At 40.6% G+C, this 19,398-nt stretch overlaps 1 protein-coding gene across 3 annotated transcripts; it reads left to right on the top strand.

The window, feature by feature from the left end:
- The first annotated feature begins 274 nt into the window (after positions 1-274).
- Positions 275-19,398, top strand: arfip1 (ADP-ribosylation factor interacting protein 1 (arfaptin 1)). 3 transcript variants are annotated; one of them, XM_033624374.2, is made up of 10 exons: positions 275-536; positions 1,948-2,324; positions 6,022-6,123; positions 8,678-8,786; positions 9,415-9,516; positions 10,846-10,958; positions 11,184-11,405; positions 13,707-13,864; positions 15,991-16,165; positions 16,270-19,398. In XM_033624374.2, the coding sequence occupies exons 2-10, from the start codon at positions 1,950-1,952 to the stop codon at positions 16,423-16,425; spliced, it is 1,512 nt and encodes a 503-aa protein (XP_033480265.1). In that variant the 5' UTR covers positions 275-536; positions 1,948-1,949; the 3' UTR covers positions 16,426-19,398. The 3 variants fall into 3 exon arrangements, with proteins under 3 accessions (XP_033480265.1, XP_033480266.1, XP_033480267.1); XM_033624375.2 differs by lacking the exon at positions 9,415-9,516; XM_033624376.2 differs by lacking the exon at positions 1,948-2,324 and having other exon boundaries at positions 276-536.

Below are 19,398 nucleotides of genomic sequence, written 5' to 3'. Positions count from 1 at the left end.
TGCGTACCCATTCGCAAGGGCTTATGGGTAATTGAGTTTGTTGTATAATATCGCATTGTGCTAAGCGAGGAAGCTGAAGTTGTAACTGAGATAAACATTAACAAGGAAGCTTTAAACAGTATAATAGTCTACTTATTGTCGTGTTCCTACATAAAATGTGTCGCAATAAATATACTCGGTTACACAAAAATTAAATTAGCCTCTTTCAGACCGTTGACACAAACCGTTGCAAGCGCCATATTTGACCAGCAGGGGGAGCGCGCATGCAGCAAATGATGCGGTCTGCTTCTGATGACAGCCGAGGGCCCACACTGTGGATCAGTCTTTCCGGGGTTCAAACAGCAAGTCTAGTGAGCTTAAGGCGAGTCGAGGACCATCGATGACAAATTGATAGTATATCTATGCAACGTTTGCGTTAAAAACAGGCGCACTGCCTTTCAGAAACACATCCAGTGCGGCACGGCATCAAGGATTTTCGTGGACTACTGCAGCGGCTAACAGTTCGCAGCTAAATAGTTAGCCACGACCGCAGACAGGTAATGTTAACTAAACTTTTGAGCATCGCCATTCCCTGTAGGCGTTGACTTGCATATTTGGCGAAATAGTAAAATAACACTAACCATTTAAAGTTCTTTTATTTGAGTTTTTAATGGGTTCGTTATCCGCTGTTTAGCTAGGTTAACGTTAGCAAACAACACGTCAACGGCTGTGATACATTCACGTTCTCTCAAATTAGTGGACAGCTTTATAAGACCACTGACTGAGAGGGAGAGAAACAGAGAGGTTTGTTGAATGATTGCCTCTCTAAATAGTCTTAACAATGCAGTAAAACACTAACATTTCCTCATGTGACGTGTCGTTGCTAGCATTTAAAAGTATTTGATCACTTTTGGGCACCCTAGCTAGTCACGTGACTGCGCTGCAACAGGTAATTGTTCTAACCTTGCTAAACGTGAGAGCCAGTTCCGGTGTGTGATGTGACAGGGAAACAGAGCAAACAATGTGGCGACAGCTGTAATGCCGGACTGTCACCAGTACTAGTAGTAACACCCAGGTTTCCCATATACCCTAGCTACATGTCAGACATCAGTAATCACAATATAAATGGGCCATACTTTCCTGCAGGGAGCTGAGAGGTTGGGAATGCACACCTTAACATTGCCAGCACTTACCCAACATCTGTGCATGTGTTTCCAAGGCAAGGGTTGCTTTCAGGTTTCAGTTGATTTGTTTTTATAGGTGTTATTGATTTACGTCTGTCAGATGCATCTTATAGACAGTTAAAGTGTATTTGCAGAACACAAAGATGTACAAAAGCAAAGTAGTAAAAGCAATCAATGGTGGTAGCTGGAAATGACCTCTCTCTTTGCTTGATTTGCAGGACATTAGCCTACATTAGACCCAAATTAAATTTGCCTCTGTATTTGCTTGTCTGGGTGTTTTATGTGTGTGTCTGTGTGTATTTGCTGTATGAATGCATCTATGTTTCATAGGTATAGATGATGCATACACTGTGGAAACACATTTCCAACTAGGGAACAGTTGAGTCTACCTAGCCTACAAACATGTATTCATTCACATATTCATTCAAAATAAATCCAGTTATATTTTTTCTTATGTTGTACAAGATGAGCGAGGAAATATATCATTTCCAGCTGCTGTCTTAAAAGAGGAAATTGCAACATGGCAGGGAAAAGTAAAAAAAAATGTTATCATGCAGTGCTAGAACATTTTTAAATACTTTCCAAGCAGTGATAAGTGCTTTTAAACAACCGTCTGGCTTTTTCCAAATACTATCTGGGATTTATTTTTAAGAAAAAAACACATGTTTAGATCTGTGGTATGTTATTCACATGCAGACACAAACTGGGCGTACTATATTAGTGCACAATGCAGTCTACTAGCTCAGTAGGACCTATTTATACCCTTTTATCTGTCTGTTTTCAGGTATGTCTGAAGTTAGTCTTGAGGTTGAATCGGGGAAGACCTCAGCCAAGGACTCTCACATGGATTGTGTGGAGGCTGACAAAGCGGAAGAGAGTTTGAGTGAGGATGTACAGCAGGAGAGTGTAGACAGCAGTAGGGCACGAGATGAAGGAGGTGATGTGCTGTACGACGTTGATATTGACAGCGCCGAAGAAAACGATGACAGAGATGTTCAGGAGGAGGCTGAGGGCATTCAGAGGGAGAGTGTAGTGGCACGCAGTGACAGCGATGCCGTACACGTGTCTGACAGTGTAGAAAATGGGGGACGCGAGACAAATCATCGTGTTGAAACAGCTGAAAGCCCAGAGGAGAGTGGAGAGTCTCACACTGAAACAAAGGTGACATTTACCTTCACTTTGGACAATCAACCTCTTCTAGCACTTCCTCGCTGTGCTCTTGTCTTCATTTTGCTGTTTCGATCTTTACTTGCTGTGATGGTGGTGGTCTCTTTCCTATATAATCACCTTATTATTAGATTGAATTCAGTTGTGAAGCTTCATCTGATGTAATCAACAACATGAACCTGAGTTATAGCTGTTAGGAGCTTGTGTTTGTTTCTTCCTGGTTTCAGATTCTGCTTTGCCGGAGGTTGCAGAAATATAACTGGTGTAGCTGTTGCTCTGTGTTGATGGTGCAGTTTGTGGCTTTCTTTCTTTTACTTTTGTGTCTCTCTGTGAGGTGCCTGATGTGTTTGGGGATGATCAACGCTTCATAAGTTTCCTCTCCTTGGTATTAATGCTGGCTGATCTCAAAGTGATTGTTGAGACAGATTGATCTTTGCTGTTCATTACCATGCAATATATATGTATATTATTGGAAAGTATACGTCAGTAAGTATACACTAATCTATGTTTTTGCCTACTTTTGTTGGGCACTGACTCTGTGTGCAAGTGAACATGATGAGTTAATGATACCATTTCCTCACAATGTTTCCCTGTTGCTAAGTTGGCCGTACATAGCGCTCTCAAATTCTACATGCTGTCAGTCACATGGCTGGGTAAGTGAAAGGGATTTGGACTCCTGACTGCACATTCTCAGGCAGTCCAACATTTCTTGTGTCGCTGGAATGTGTGACTCCTCCGGCTGTACATCTGTGTCAGGCCCAGTGCCAGAGTGACACGTCAGATCGCAAGAATTTAGAATCAAAAGTCTTCTTTCTTTTGTAAACCCTGCTCATTTAGTAACCCCTAAATGCATCACAGTTGTAATTCAGAATTTCCAGATTTTACTTTAAGATGCATTCTCTGTGGTTTTTGCAGCCTTGAACCTGCCATTGTGCAACATGGCTGTGTCACATCCTTCTGTAGATGGAGAGGCGAGCCATGATTCCTTCCTCTTCAGCTGACGCAGCTAATTGGACAATTAGTTTATTGTTGTTATCCCTTACTCCCACGTCATGTTAGGCTGTATCCAGGATACTGAACTGTAGGGAACGGCACAGGATGACTTGCCACACCTTGCCTTTATATGCTTGATTAATTTGCAGCCACTTTGCTGCTCTCAGTGCTCAGATAGGCTGACAGTGTTAGCAAGCGTCCTTGCAGAATGTTTGCAGATGTTAGGGTGGATCATTTGGCTCTGAGAACCCGGATCATCCCTACATCTAACAGTCCCATTAGGTTTTGCAATATGAAAAGTCTTTAATCAAGATATATGGATAGTTCTGCAACAACTTTAAAAAAAAAAAAAAACAGTGCTGGTTGGCACATTTTGTCACAGTCATTCTTAATTTACACCCGTATGTTTTAAATGCGTGTTATCTGAGACTTGCCTCTACCCGACGGCCTGTCTAAACTTGATGGCAGAGAGGATTATCAGGCATCTGCAGTCTCATCTGCAGTCAGCTGCTACCAGTGCATGTCTGTGCTGATCTGCCTGCATGCGGGCGTCATATGGCCTTTAAGTATTTATGTGTCTGTCACATGACGCAGCACTCCAAGTACAGTCTTTGTCACACATGCCAACATGAACATCTTCACTTTGATCTACTTTTATATGTTATGTCGGCTTCAGCATATCAGAAAATCTTTGGTTCTGGATAAAAACGAAAGAGGGGTTGACTTTCAGAGAGCCAAACATCCTAACACGCCAACTTCTTTACATAAAGCATTCTCCTCCAGGACCAGTTTTAACCCTCTGTAAACATGTGTACAGTATCAGATGACACAGTGTGATGGAAAGAAAACATTCTGTCTTAATGTTCTTGCATTAGATACTAGACCTCACATTTAATACTCTGTCTGAAGTCTCTAAATCTCCTTGCACTCTCAGCACTGCCTGTCATTTTATGGTCATACACCACTTTAGTTTAGAAAGAGCAACCCTCACATTTTTGTGTGTGGGTGTCCCTAAGTCTTAAGTGTTGCAGCATTCTTTCGTTCATACTCATAGTTTAAAATAAATCCAATATATGAACCTAGTACCGGAGGGAATTAACCCTAGCTGTCATGAAAGGCATACTTTATAAAATAAATTTCAACCAAACATGCTAGCTTTGATATGAAATGTGTGATATAAACTCACTTTTTTGCTCACACAGTGAAACCAGTCGGTCAGCTCAGACGAGTCCCAGATCTTGTTACCTGCTGATCTGGAAGCTATTTGCATTATTTAGACTCCAGTCAAGGTCCACCTATAGTCGAAGGCTCTTCTACAAAGATGCAAATTCAGATTTATTGATCAGTAATACATTTGTTTCGTGTTACCCCGCCTTTACCAGGTGTGTCACTAATCCACATTAACTAGCTTTACACCGTTTGACCTTGCAGAGCTCTCAGGTAAAGCTTTATAGTGGTGAGGTCAGTGTCCTAGTTCCTAAGTCCACAGTGATCAGGCCACAAATTGCTCTAAAACTAACACAGCTTTATCTTCAGCCTGCAAGTTATAGAGAGGCAGTTTATTATAGGCTAAGCAAAACTGATGCTGCCAGAAACTGTTGTCTCCACCCTGTGGCTTACTACGAGCCAACATGTAAATGTGCAGCAAGGCAAGCCAATGTGTCACAGTGTTATTTCAATCCACAGGGACAATTAAGAGGCACCTGATTTATATGTTTTCATAAAGATTATAACAGGACTTTCCTCGTGATTGTTAATTATATTTAAGGTCAAGGGGAATTTTGTTCCGTGCGTGTTCCTGCATCGCAGGATTTTCCGAGTCAGACCACAAAATGACCAGTTTTAAGCCGTGACACACAGGGTTTAAATGTGGGTTGAAATAATTGATGTCACTGGTAAACACAAGGCCTCGCATTAGCTAGGAAACACTGGCATGAACATGGCAACCAGAAATGGGATACTGCCGGTCTAAAGCAGATATCACAGATAACTGGTTGCTTCCCTTCTTTGCATACAGCGTCATGAGGGGAGGCATTGTGCACTTTATGGCACATTATATGGGATACTATGTTGACAATACTCCAACCAAGAATGTATTTATGTAGATTATGAAGGTGATGTAAGGCTCTTGGTATCATATTCCATCCTGTTGTGTTTAGAAATTACACAGAAATGGTGTTGTAAAAAAGGGGTGTTGAAAATTGTTGTCAGTTGTTGCACAAGAACTACAGCGGTCCTGGTAAATGCTGCGATGCTGCAACTGAGGTGACTCATAGCTCACTAAGCTCTCCATTCTGTCCAGGAAACACGATGAAAGTAATTGTAGAAAGAGGGCGGACTGACCAGAATACTAGTATTTTTATTGCCAAAATGTTCTGGGGTGGGAAAGTTTGGGTGAAATCAATATCTTTTTAATCTAATCAGTGTAGGTTACCATATGTCTTAGGTATACTTAGGTCGTTCTTTGATCATTTTAAACTTTCAAACTGTTCTCCCCAGTGTATATGATCATCCTGATATCACACACTCATTACCCACAGAGTCCACCACCGCTGTGTCCACAAGATGGCAGCCCACAACTTCTGTGTCCCACTAGTGGCTCCTGAGTCTTCTTTTCTTAATGGAGGTTTCCATCTTTGAGGTTGTTTTGGGAAAGCTTTGGAGAGTAACCTGCTTCTTTTCACCCTCCTCGTTACAGGAAAGCACAATGACTGAGGAGTCCCATAGAAGCTCTGCCGCTGAGATCCCAGTCACCAGCAATGGAGACCTGGATCAGAGCCCTGAGACAGTATTCCAGAGGGTAAGGGCTTTGTTTCAGAACAGCATCTCTCAAAACTGTATGATTATCTCAGGAGAAATATTTTTACCAAATATCTCAATATCGATAGTACAACGACATTGTAGGGTTGACTATTGGTGCTTTAGCAAAATATTTGCACAATAAGATTTTTGATAAATAATCATCAGTAATGTGGATTAAATGACTATGCTAGTTAAGTCAAATAATAGAACAGCTACAACAGTCTGGTAAGTTCAGAAGATGACATCACTTTATTGTAATGTAGCCTTTAAAACCAGGAAAAGACACTTACTTATGCTATTCAAAATCTAAGACAATATCTAATCTTATATCATGAAATCGACTGTCGTTCTCAGACAGTGTGAGTCTACTGACCTCCAAAACAAAACCTTGACTAGGTCTTCAAAGTCCTTCAGTTGAAAGATGGTGTCTTTAACAACAACACTACCCCTTGTTATAATGTCTGTCTTTCAGTGATGCATCAAGTATAATATCTCTCATTAAATTGACATAAAACATTAAAACTGTACTTCTTAATGAAAATTAACAGTGAAAACAATACAAAAATTTGATATTTGTAGTGTACTTGGGCTGCAACTAACAGTAAACTTCACTATCAACTAACCATCATTATCTCATTTAATCAATTTCATAGTTTAGTCTATGAAATATCAGAAATCAGTGATTTAAAATTGCTTATTGCTTATTGCTTATTGCTAACTGCAGCTCTACAGAATATGTTGGTTTCAACCTGTGTGGCAGGGACATACTCAGAGAGTCAAGGTGAGATCCCTCTGCAGTGAAGTCATTCTGATAGAAACCTCAGGGTGCCTTCTCTTTCCCATCCATCTGACTGAGCTGGCAGCTCCTCCAGATGGCCTGCTGTGTACCCCTAATAGCTCACAGTCACACTGACAATCTGTGGCAGCAAGGACACCACAACCACAAGCATGTATGCAGCCTCAAAATACTGAATCTTAAAAAAGGTAGCTCAGGTATTTAGTGTATCTGCATACATAGGTTTATTAACAGTGCACCACACTCTGTAGCTGCAGTTTGTAACTTTAGGTGTGCAGTGAGTTAAGTTTAAACATTAGAGTGATATAAATATTATGAAGTGTTTGCAGTCATCCATTCATAACAGTACAGCAGTAGCACCGACATCAAACCTAATGTTCTCTGCTGTTTTATGTTCGTCTCAACCTTCAGTTTAAAGTCACCGCACAAGCATCACTGATTTAAAGTTCTGCTCAATAATGACAAAACATGGCAACAGGCAGCAAAAAGCAGGTGTGTGGAGAACATGTTTATGTTGATTTAAAAAAAAAATTCAGATTAATGGCTTTTATTTAGGGGTGTAAGAAAATACTGATACACTTGCAATGTTATGTGATACTGTATTGATTCTCAAAAACACTATCATTTTTTAAATCAGTAGTTTACATACAAAGATTTCTGGCAGTGGTTCATTTTGTGTTGTGTTTAAACCCACGACTGCTACAGTGTTGTAATCTCTCTTCAGCCAAAATTCATGATGCATCACCTCGATTACAGTATTGCAATATATTGAATCATATCACCTGCATAATGATGCATATCATATTGCCAGATTCTTGCCAATGCACAGCCCTACTTTTATTTTGAAGTTGATCTTAATCTATTATCATATCATCCATCCATTTTCATCCGTTTATCCGGGGCTGGGTCACGGGGCAGCAGGCCGAGCAAAGCATCCCAGACATCCTAGGACCCCAACGCGTTCCCAGGACAGACAAGATATGTAATCCCTCCAGTGTGTTCTGGGTCTGCCCCGGGGCCTCCTATCAGTGGGACATGCCTGGAACACCCCTAACGGTAGGCGTTCCAGGATTCATCCTGATCAGATGCCCGAACCACCTCAGCTGACCCCTTTCGATGCGAAGGAGCAGCAGCTCTACTCCGAGCTCCCTCCGGATGTCCGAGCTCCTCACCCTATCTCTAAGGCTGAGCCCAGCCACCCCAAGGAGGAAACTCATTTCGGCCACTTGTATCCACAACCACATTCTTTTGGTCACTACCCAGAGCTCATGACCATAGGTGAGGGTTGGGACGTATGGGCCAGTAAATCAAAAGCTTTGCCTTCCGGCTCAGCTCCCTCTTCACCATGACGGTCTGACGCAGCACCCGCATCACTGCAGAAGCCGCATCAAACCACCGATCCATCTCTCGCTCCATTCTACCCTTACTCGTGAACAAGACCCCAAGATACTTTAAATTCCTTGCTTGAGCCAGTAACTCTTTTCCAACTGAGAGGGGGCAATTCACTGTTTTCTGGCAGAGAACCATGGCCTCAGAATTGGAGGTGCTGACTATCCTGACTGCTATTATCATACTTTTTTTTAATATTTTTTTTGCTTTTTTGTGAGTGCATTTGCATTTTTTGGCGAACCCCAAATATCAAACACATGTATATTAAGTACAGAACGTTTCCTGTCTTTGCTGCCTGTCTGCTAGGAACCACTAAACCTCTTATTAGAATTATATTGTAATATAGTCCCTGTTAAATTTTTTACAGGACTCCTACCCCAGTGGCCCCGGGGCCCTGAACCTTTCAGAGTCCTGTGTCTCCGCCAGCAACTTTGCGTCAACAACAGAGGGCATCATTGAATCAGGACCATACAAAGGTAAGACATTTCACTTTATATTGTTGCTCTGCTTATTTTGTGTACGTACAGTTTCTATGGTATCAGACCTTTGTGATGGAGCAGCTCATCAGAAACTTGTCAGGTCTTGTCACGTCATTTGACACCCCCCCCCAATTACACCTCGCATTAATGCGTCTCATATCTGGTTGTATCTAGATATGACTGCAGCATTCTGTGTTTACAAACAGTTTTTCCTCTCCATGTATTCACAGTGCTCCACTTTGGGGTTTTAATCTCTGAGAGATTTGAAAGGAAGACATTTGAATTTGTAAAGGTGGACATCCAATTGAATTTAATGAGTTTCCTCTGATCTCTGTATTGTAACCCTTCTTTCCTTTTCATCATCATGCCCCACTTATTAAAAATGCGCCATGGAGTGGTGAGCTGTTGTAGCCCATTACCACAATGTTGCCATGGCTATTTTCCATGTTATTTACTCTGGTTCAGGTAGGCTTTTGTTGATTAGCACACTGATCCTGCGGCACAGAGAGCCACCATGATAAGAAAAACACGTGCAGGAAATCAGCATCAATGAGATATTTCTCGTTACACTTGTTCAGGCTGGATGGTGACATACTAATGAATCATAACTCTGAATATCTCTCAGGGTCAGCAAGCCTGCCCACATCACCCGTGGCACCTGTAGCTCCCAGCTCAGCTGTTGCTAGCCGCCTGGCACGCTCTTCCAGCGATAGTCAGGCTGAGCAAGGTACCAGCAGCAATGGAGTCTGAATCAGATGATACTGAGTCGTCACCATCTGCACACTAAATTAACCACAGTCCTTTTGTGCCTCTCTTGGTTTTTCATCTTACCTGCTCCTTGTTCCCACAGGCTGTGCTACATTCACAATCAAACCTCTCCTCTTCGCCTTTCTTGTTTAAATGGCTCTCCAAACTTTGTCCTCATATAAGTCTGGGCTAATGAAGTAGTTTTCTGCTTTGCAGTGGCTAATGAAACGCATTCACACACCTCTTAGAGTCATTTTCCTCAGAGTTAGATCTGATGCAACCTCTTGATGCCTAAAGCATTTGCTTGGCTTGGAAAGGAAACTGCTTTCATGTTTAATCTCAGTGGGTTTTCCTGTTTGTAACCTTTGTCCTTGCTAAAGTTGGCACCTGTAGCCTCCCATAGTTTCTATCTGTAAGGCCCGAAAGGACCAAATGTGGTAAATGGATGTCAGAGAAGTCAAAATATAACAGAATACATGGATAGATCATTTTGTAGGTAAAGGTCCAGTGTGTAGGATTTAGTGGCATCTAGCGTTGAAGTTGCAGAACTGAAACTTCTCCCTCGTGCCAAGTGTGAAGGAGACTACAGTGGGTGACTTTAAAATGTGAATGGCCCTATCTAGAGCCAGGTTTTTTTTTTTTTGGCCATTCTTGGCTACCGATGGAAACAGCAGGAGCCTCTAAATTCCCGTAAGGTGATATTTAGGGGCTCTGTCCTAAACATAATAACTCACCAGCCCTATGAGCTGTTATCAACTGCACTGAAGCTAACTGTCTACAGTACAGCAGTCAGTGCACAGAATTTTAACCATCTATGTGTTGTGTAATTGTAGCATCACTGTGTGAACTCTTGTTGTATCTAAAGCATTTTAACTGTAAAGCAAACATTTATTTTTATACTATGTTTTAGTTATTTAACTAATGACATGTTTTCTGTCTATATTCTTGACTTGTCTGATAACCTTTACCTATATTTTGTCAGTTTCGGGGCTCGGTATCTTTCAGCATTTCCCCTCTGTGCCCAACAAAGCACTTTTCATCACTGTTACTGTGACTGTTAGCATTTTTAAATGGTAAGTCATGACTAATTGTATTTTGATGTTCATTTTGATTTGAATAATCAGATGTCTTCGGCGTCCTCTAATGCCTTAAATTTAGTATGTGGTCTGAATTGAAGATTCAGTGTTAACGTGATGATCTCATTACACTGTCTGATGATTATAACCTCCCTAATTTTCACCACAGCTCTCTAGCCTGCAAATCCAATAACTTTAATCAGCCACTAAGTGAATGACTTTGAATTGTCCAGGCCCAATGAATGCACAGCCAAACAGTGGAGCAGTGGTCCTTTCAGATGACTTAAAGAGCCCAGCCATGGAAAAACTGGACCTAGTGAGAAAGTGGAGCATCAACACATACAAAGTAATTCTCTCTGTCCTTGTTTCTTTATATGTTCTTCCTCTGCTGTGCTTCTTCTCTCAGCCTTTGTCTGCTCTCAGTTTATTAGGATGTTGGCAGAAAAGTGAAACGGACAAACACAAATGATTGATATCTTCTGTTGTTTTAGATTTTGTTTTTTGGCTCAAGCAGTACATTAGCTACTTCCACAGTTGTCCCTAATTATTTAAACCCTGCTGTTCTTTGCAGTGTACCAGGCAGATCCTGTCAGAGAAGCTGGGACGGGGCTCGAGGACCGTAGACCTGGAGCTGGAGGCTCAAATCGAAGTCCTCCGCGACAACAAGAGGAAGTACCAGAATGTAATCAAGCTGGCTCAGACGCTGGCCACTCAGCTGTCCCAGATAATGCAGACGCAGAGGCAGCTGGGCGACGCCTTCGCTGACCTCAGCCTCAAGTCACCAGAACTGCATGTGAGTCCGTAAATATAGATGCAGTGATATCAATCGGATGAGGTAGGATAAACGGGAAGAGGCATCTTATCATCTTTACTTAGTGTCCAAGTAAAGACACATAAAATACTATAGAATACATGTGTAGGGATGCACCGACTTATCAACTGAACATTGGTATCAGCCGATATTCCGATAGCTGCCTTGTTGGCTGCCATCAGCCTATCAGCGAAGACGACATTCCCCATTGGCAGGAGCTCATGTTTTTCTGTTGTTTGCAGGCTTAAAAGCAGGGCTCAAGACTAATGGTGCCCCATTGTCTTGGGGACAATATGAAATGAGTGTTTGAGATGAACAGAGATCGTCCCTGGGATGCTTGCGGGACAAAAGGACGCAGTAAACTCAGTAGCGATGTGTCAGGGAACACACCCCATTTTTTCCCCAGATAATGTTACACTGTGAACTACAAATCTGTACTGACATCAGCAGGACGAGAGCTAGAGAGCTACACCACTGACTGCTGGGTTGTGTACTAGATGAGTTTCATGATTCGTTTGATCCTTTATTCTGTGAAAATGAGCATAAGGTGAAGGTAAATTATGACATCATGATGTGTTCTTGTAAAGTTTAGTTTTTGGGGAGAAACTTCAATAAATATAAATATAATACAGCAATATAACATGGATATTAGATCAAAAGGCTTTTGAAGCAGATTTTCTTTAAAGGCGACGTATGTAAAAATGTGGGCAAAACGGTTACTGCACTCAAATTCAAAATACTGCCGCGAGTCGTATCCGCCCCCCGTTCGAGCAAGTCCAGCTTCTCTGCTGCTAACGCTGCTGCCGGGATACAGCGGAGGAGGAGCCGGCTGCTAATGCTATGTGCTGGGACACTGCTAATGCTGCTTGCCGTGCTGCTAACGTTTGTTTCTCAAAAAAATCAGTCGGGTCGATGACCCACCTGCACATGGGCTACAATGTATGATCGAAAATGAGTAACAGTTGAAAGTATTCGAAATGTCCATCCCCATCTAGTTATGATGCTAGTTAGCCAACTTTGGCTAAAGCTTACCTGTTGAGGAGAAGAGTAGCCACTTCGACATCCGATTTCAAATTCTTCTCCGCTTTCAGCCGTCTCCACCGTTTAAAAGCATCTCCTATATAGAACCTCGCTTTGCCTTGAGTTTTGTCTTGGCGTTTTTGGGAATCATAACAAGGTCGTTTGGGTTTAGTCGCACCGTCAGCCATTGTAGCTCAGTTGTAACTACTGGCAACCTGGATGCTGAGACTCTACTGACTGTGTGACTGGTAGATGGCAGTGGGTGGCGCAACAGGCCAAAACACAAATTCAAAACATAAACATGATTTGCGGACTGTAAATTTTTTTTTAAATGCGAATATTCTGGCTGAGATCAGTATGTTATATGAACATTATTCCTTAGTCTCTGTGACATATTAGGATGATTTTACGACTATTTGCTTTAGGTTTCTTACATATAGCTCCTTTAAAAGATGTTTTAATGTGAAAGAAGGTTATATTAAAGGTTGTTTCATAGATTTGTATGGTTGAATTTGTGCTCATTCAGAGGTAGTATATGAGCTAAATTACTTGATAACAGTCCAGTTATTTTTTTATAGTGTAACAACAACAAAAGCAAAACAAACCATAACAAAAAACATTTGTATCGGCTATTGGGCAAATTAATTTAAACAGCGTTGCATCACTAAAATGTATATATTGACTTTTGGGTCATCTGCAGAGCAAACTTATTTTCTGAGACTCTCCCCTGATGCCTCTGATTACTATTTATTTCGATTTTATTGAGGCATCCAAAGTTAATGGCTTAAAGGCAGTAAAGAGTCATGCATAATTAAAGTTTAGGTCCTGCTGTTTCTTCCCAGTCCTCTGTGTTACTGAATTTATCTTTGTTGCTCCATGTTTCAAATACCAAGTACATTCTCTTTTATATTTGAGTGAGTACATATACAGTACTAACAGTAATCTAACTGCTTTACATCATAGCAATACAGTTTTATGTCTCAGACACTGATGTTCTTTTTGTAATTATGGCTTACCTATTTTCTAACTATATCTGAGGAACTGGTCTCTCTGCAGATTACATTTTTGTGTTTAATTGATGCAGATGCCAACAAATGTATTTTTTCACACTTATATTTTAATAATCACTATTACCCCTGTACAATATTTGGAAAATGTACTGTATGTTGCTGGCACCCACAGGTACTTTAGTCACTGTGGACAATGATACTGAATAAGAAAAATTCAGTGATGTGATTGAAATCTCTTTGACTCTTTCTTCAGGAGGAGTTTGGTTACAATGCTGACACCCAAAAGCTTTTGTCCAAAAATGGAGAGACACTGCTGGGTGCCATCAACTTTTTCATCAGCAGCGTTAACACACTCGTGGACAAAACAATCGAAGACACCATGATTAATATCAAACAGTATGAAGTTGCCAGGTAGGTGATGCATGATCGTGTGTGCTTATTGTGGCTGTGCAACATCTTCAAACCGCAGTCATTATCTAACTATGTGGAGAAACTGTCTCAGTCCTGGCTGGATCTTTGTGAGATCAAAGTTTCATCTTTGTCAGGTCAAAAAACCTCCACAGAAACTTCTTTGTTCTTGCTTTTAAAATGCAAGAATTCAGGCACTGTCAGAAGTCTTATTCATGATAAATGAAATGTGTGGATTGGGTTGTCTTCTGCCAGAGGAAAATTTGATATTGGAAATTGCCAGAGTTGCTTTAGTAGCAAAATTTACAGCGCACTTCAGGCAAAAAACAGTAACAGCAGAACTTTCTGTGTCTTCACCATTAAAGCCCCCCACACGTACACTCATCCAGGCATTTAACTCAAAACTTCAAGCTGTAGAAAAATGTTATAAGCATACATACTGTGTGTATAAATGTATATGATAGGAGCGTTGTGGAGTATAAACAAACAATATTTACATTCCATATTACTCACCCAAAAGGCATCGAACATGACCTTGAAGTCTGATAAATGCACTGAATACCCACTGTCCATGAAACGTTTGCAAAGCCAAAGCACTCTTCCTCTTTCCTGCCTTTGTTGGTATGTTGCTGCATTTCTTGGAGCACAGCTGCCACCTGCAGATCAGTGGAATACTGTGAAACCATCTGCTGGACTGTTAATTGAATAACTCGTTGCACTTGTATCCTCCTGTCTCAAGACAAACAAATTTTATATTTAAAAACTGCTCTGTAGCTCTACTGGAGATCAAAAAGTCTATAGGGCACTTTAAAAACATAACAAACTGGACTTGGTGTACGAGACAGGTTGCATTAAACTTTCTCATTTTCAGTCATTTTGATTAACAAGGTCATAAAAATTCCATTATAATCTACAGTAATATTACCTGTGATTTTTGTGTTCAAATGTAATAGTATTTAGTTTTCATTAAATATACAGAATAAGTGTATAGATTACGCATTTAAAAGCAGGGGTGTAGTGCTATTTGTTTGCCAAAGCGCACCTATGTGTACACAAACACAGTTAAGTTGTGGCTCGTTTTGAATGACATGTTACCACTGCTTAATCAACTATAACTATAAAATGAAAGGATATTTTGCTGCCTTGTCATCTTTATTGGTTAAAAGTTAGCAATAAACAAAAAAAATTAACTGTGGCCCTCAGCCTACCACTGGTGGTGTGTTTTCTTGCATACATCACCACTGATGTTGTGAATCAGACGACACACCTTAAATGTCAATATGAAAACTTTGTTTTTGATTCTCTTGCATGACATACACTTAAGTGATTATTAGATATTCAAGCGCTTAAAAAAATGTATGCATTTCAGCCTGATCAGCAAAGTGCAAATATTCTTTGTTCTCACTTGGACAAAAAAGTGGTGGAGCATCGTTCCAGTGTGCTCTGGCAGCACTACTCTCCAGTGGGCATGGAGAGAAAATGTGAACAGATACACCGGGATTGTAGCAATATAGCCTATCAATGCGATGGCTTAAGCCAGTTAGACAATGATGTCATGCACGTGAGATCAAAAGCAAGACAAGACAAGACTGGACTATAGTTAATTAATATGCACACTCCACCAGCTGGGCAGGGGTGTGATGAATTACTGACAGTTATAGTAGATTGCCCTCACTGTTCTAATCTGTCAAAACGACAAACAGCTGTCAGATTTTTCCATCATTGTTAAAACAGTTTCAGTCAGAGACTCCCCCCCTCACTCTCCACCTTCAAGAAAACCCTGAAAACACACCCTTTCAAAACGGCCTATAACCTCTAAATTCAGTGTCCTTTGCCCTTTCTGGACGATTTCCCTCCCTACATCCCTATGGATTTTTTTTTTTTTTTTTTTTTTTTTTTTTTGATGTTGCTCTTTGTAAAACGTCTTTGAGTATACTGAAAAGCACTATATGAATCCAATGTATTATTTATTATTATCATTATTAGTCAGTGACGGAAAATATTCATTGAACATGACTTCTGGTGCAGATATTTTTGTTGTTTATGTTGATTTCTAACAGTCTTGCTTACATAGTGATGTATAACAATGTATTCATATGTATTTCATATATTTGACACCACACTTCTAGGGTTGAGTACGATGCGTACCGTACAGACTTGGAGGAGCTGAATCTGGGCCCACGTGACGCCACCACAATGCCCAAGATCGAACACTCCCAGCAGCAGTTCCAGATCCACCGCGAGAAGTACGAGAGGATGCGAAACGACGTCTCCGTCAAACTGAAATTTCTGGAAGAGAACAAGGTAGGTTAGAATCTGTTCGTGCTCAACAATCCTACACCAGCGTATTGTCTTTCAGTTCAGCTCTCCTCACTGTCTCTTTATTTCCCCTTCCTCCCCCCAAACAGGTGAAGGTATTGCACAACCAGCTCATCCTGTTCCACAATGCCATAGCTGCGTACTACGCTGGAAACCAACAGCAGCTGGAACAGACACTCAAGCAGTTCCACATCAAGTTGAAAATGCCGGGTGGGGACAGTCCATCCTGGTTGGAAGAGCACTAATCACTCCTTTTGAAGCCACAGCGGCTCAGTTTGACAGGAACTGTCACAGTCTACAGAAACTACAGGAAACTACCCTCCTCTCTTCAACTCTACTGTCACTGCCTTTCAAACTTTCACAACTGTAAATCCTTTTAACTCAAAACACAAAATGAAAAAAAAACCTCCTACAATCCTTTTTACTCTTGTTGTGAAATCATCCTTTTCATGTCGCAGTTATTTGAAATCATAGGAAACGCACTTTTATACTGTTTGACAAATCTGTTGAGCAGGAGCGGCTGCAGTAAACACATTTGGAAACTCTAAATGGCCTTTTGTATTCCAGCATATGAATGTTGCATCCCAGCTCAGCAGACACGTTGGCTCCCTACGGCCAACTACGGGATCAAAACGACTGCCGTTTTACTCATTATTAATTTTACTCTGCTCAGCTGACTGGGATGGGGACGAACACTTTATGAAAGCCTAATCAGGACGTTTCAGGAGAATCTGAACATGAATTCTCTCATGATTTGATTTTTACACCTGTTGTGACAGACAGCGGAAAACGGAATTCAGATTTATGAATCATGCAAACTGCTCATTTTTGCAAGCAAACTGATTAATAATGTAGTTTGACATGTTGGGAAGTACATGTGTTTGCTTTCTTGCTGAGAGTTCGTTCAGTAGACTGTTTCATTGCTATTCTGTTGCTAGGGCAACGTCTTTGGTCCCTGTTTACTTCCTGTCAGCTACAGCATTTACAAACATTCCAACAGGAAGTACACCTGGACCCATTTAGAACATCTAAGTTTTCAAGTTTGAAACAGTCTATATGAGGCGTGTTATTATGGATCCCACTGCGTTTTTGGTGCTGGTACAGGCTAAAACTTGAACTAACCATGACCTTTGTCCTAACCCTAAATGCCTCAGACTTCAACACATCAATGTGACCAGTAATGGCCAGTCACAGCGCAGTAGGGTGGGACTCGCCAAGAGAAGCAGGGGGATCCATAACGCTCATAATGCTGCATTCAAGTGCACCCTGGATGGTCTCATTTCACAAGCTGGGAAGTCCTTCTTCCGACTTTGGCGAGTTTTTAACTCATTATGTGGGAAGACATGGACGCAACAAAGAAGATTTTTATATTTAAATGCTCAGAATGTTTAACGTCCCAGTGGAGATTCTCGTTGCCAGTCTGAACAGTTTGAAGCTTTATGTTACAAAGTGATTTTGTCCGACTTGTTGCTGCACCAGTACATCCCCTGAAACCACTAAAATTTTGCTTTACCTGACTAATGCTAATGAATAACTTCTCTCACTAATCTAAATCAATATACATGGACAGCAACTAATAGTAACGTGTTAGCAAAAAATTGACATGCAATATGTGAAATTATTTAAAAAGTTTATCACCATCAGCTGAACATTTACTTATGTCCACCATGTTTCCACGTATGTGACATCAACTTGGCAACTCATGTACCAAAATTTTCGCCAACTTTCCCAGTTGTTCCTCATTAATGTGAATTTTCCCAGTTGGGGAACTAATTTTCCGATCATTCCAACACCACACGAATGCAAGGTTAGGCAACAACCAGCAGCCATTTAGTTTAGCTTAGCATTAAGACAGGCAACGGGTGAAACAGCTAGCCTGACTCTGTCCAAAGGTGAAAAAACATTCTGCCTATAAGTACCTCTAAACCTCACTAATACAAAAACCAAAGTGTAAAAAAATTGTGGTTTCATGGGAGGTTATGTACCTTAAAATGGAGCCAGGCTAGCTGTTTCCCTCTGATTCCAGACTTTATGCTAAGCTAAGATAACCAGCTGCAGGCTGTAGCTTTATATTTAAAGACATTAGAGGAGTATTGATCTTCTTAACTCTCAGCGAGAAAAAACAAATGAGAATATTTCCCAAAATGTCAAACTATTACTTTAAAATAAAATGTCAAAGTCACACTGATGGCTGTTCACAACAAATCCTGCATGTTGTGATATGATTACGTTGACATGATGCTACTTTTAATCAACATTGCCCTCTGTTTTTTTAGCATTTCCCTATTTTGTCTGCGTTCATGGCATACGACTGAATGGGTACAAGTGTTGATTCTCTTAAATTCCAGAGAAAATGAAGGACCAGCCTTATGTGACTAAATGTGCCTTGAATTCTTGAATTTGTTCCTCTCTTCCCCTCTGTGCTTTGATACCTGGTCTTGTTGAAAACAGGCGCTCTCACTACCAGTTTACGGGACCAACTCTTGAAGGAAGAGAATGGACCAAACACAGATGCACACATACACACACATAAACACACTCGGAGAACAGTACAGTTAGAGCCTACACAACTGTACATTAAAACACTCCACGCAGCACAAATATAATACTCCAGTAACATTCAAAAAGTCTGAATATATTTTAAGACTTGCTGTTCTCAAAGATATTTATCCATGTTGCACTTGCACATTTATGCATTTGAGACTAATTACGACAAACTTGTAAGAACTGTATGATATGTAAACCAAAATACAACTAACTTGACAAACTTTTTTGTAAATTTGAAAGACCAGCATCCTTTACCTGAGCTGCTAACAGTTTCTTTCATTGGGTTATATTAAAATATATTTTTCAGACAGGACATATTGTACGCTGGTATTGATAACCTGCTGTCATGTCCTCACTTTGTTGATTTGTACTTTTCCTATGGCTCACCATAGTGGTTTGAGAGTGTGAATCTTGTACAACAATCTATTGTTTCCCTGAAATAGATGGATATATATTTGTAATTTTCTCGATTTTACCTTGTAGTTTATGATCAATGCTGCCATTTGGCTTTGTTTTTTCCCTGAAGACCTACAGAATGATGTGCTAGTACTAGTACGTGCTGGTGGATCTCTACCTTTGTAATAATGAAACATTAACAAATGTTGAATTAAGGAAAAAGGATTCTGAATGTTGTGTAACCTCTTTGGGAAAATAAAAGTTTCTTTTCTTTA

Source organism: Epinephelus lanceolatus, chromosome 3, assembly GCF_041903045.1.
Source record: "Epinephelus lanceolatus isolate andai-2023 chromosome 3, ASM4190304v1, whole genome shotgun sequence".
NCBI lineage: Eukaryota > Metazoa > Chordata > Actinopteri > Perciformes > Serranidae > Epinephelus > Epinephelus lanceolatus.
This window is presented reverse-complemented; position numbering and strand designations above follow the sequence as displayed.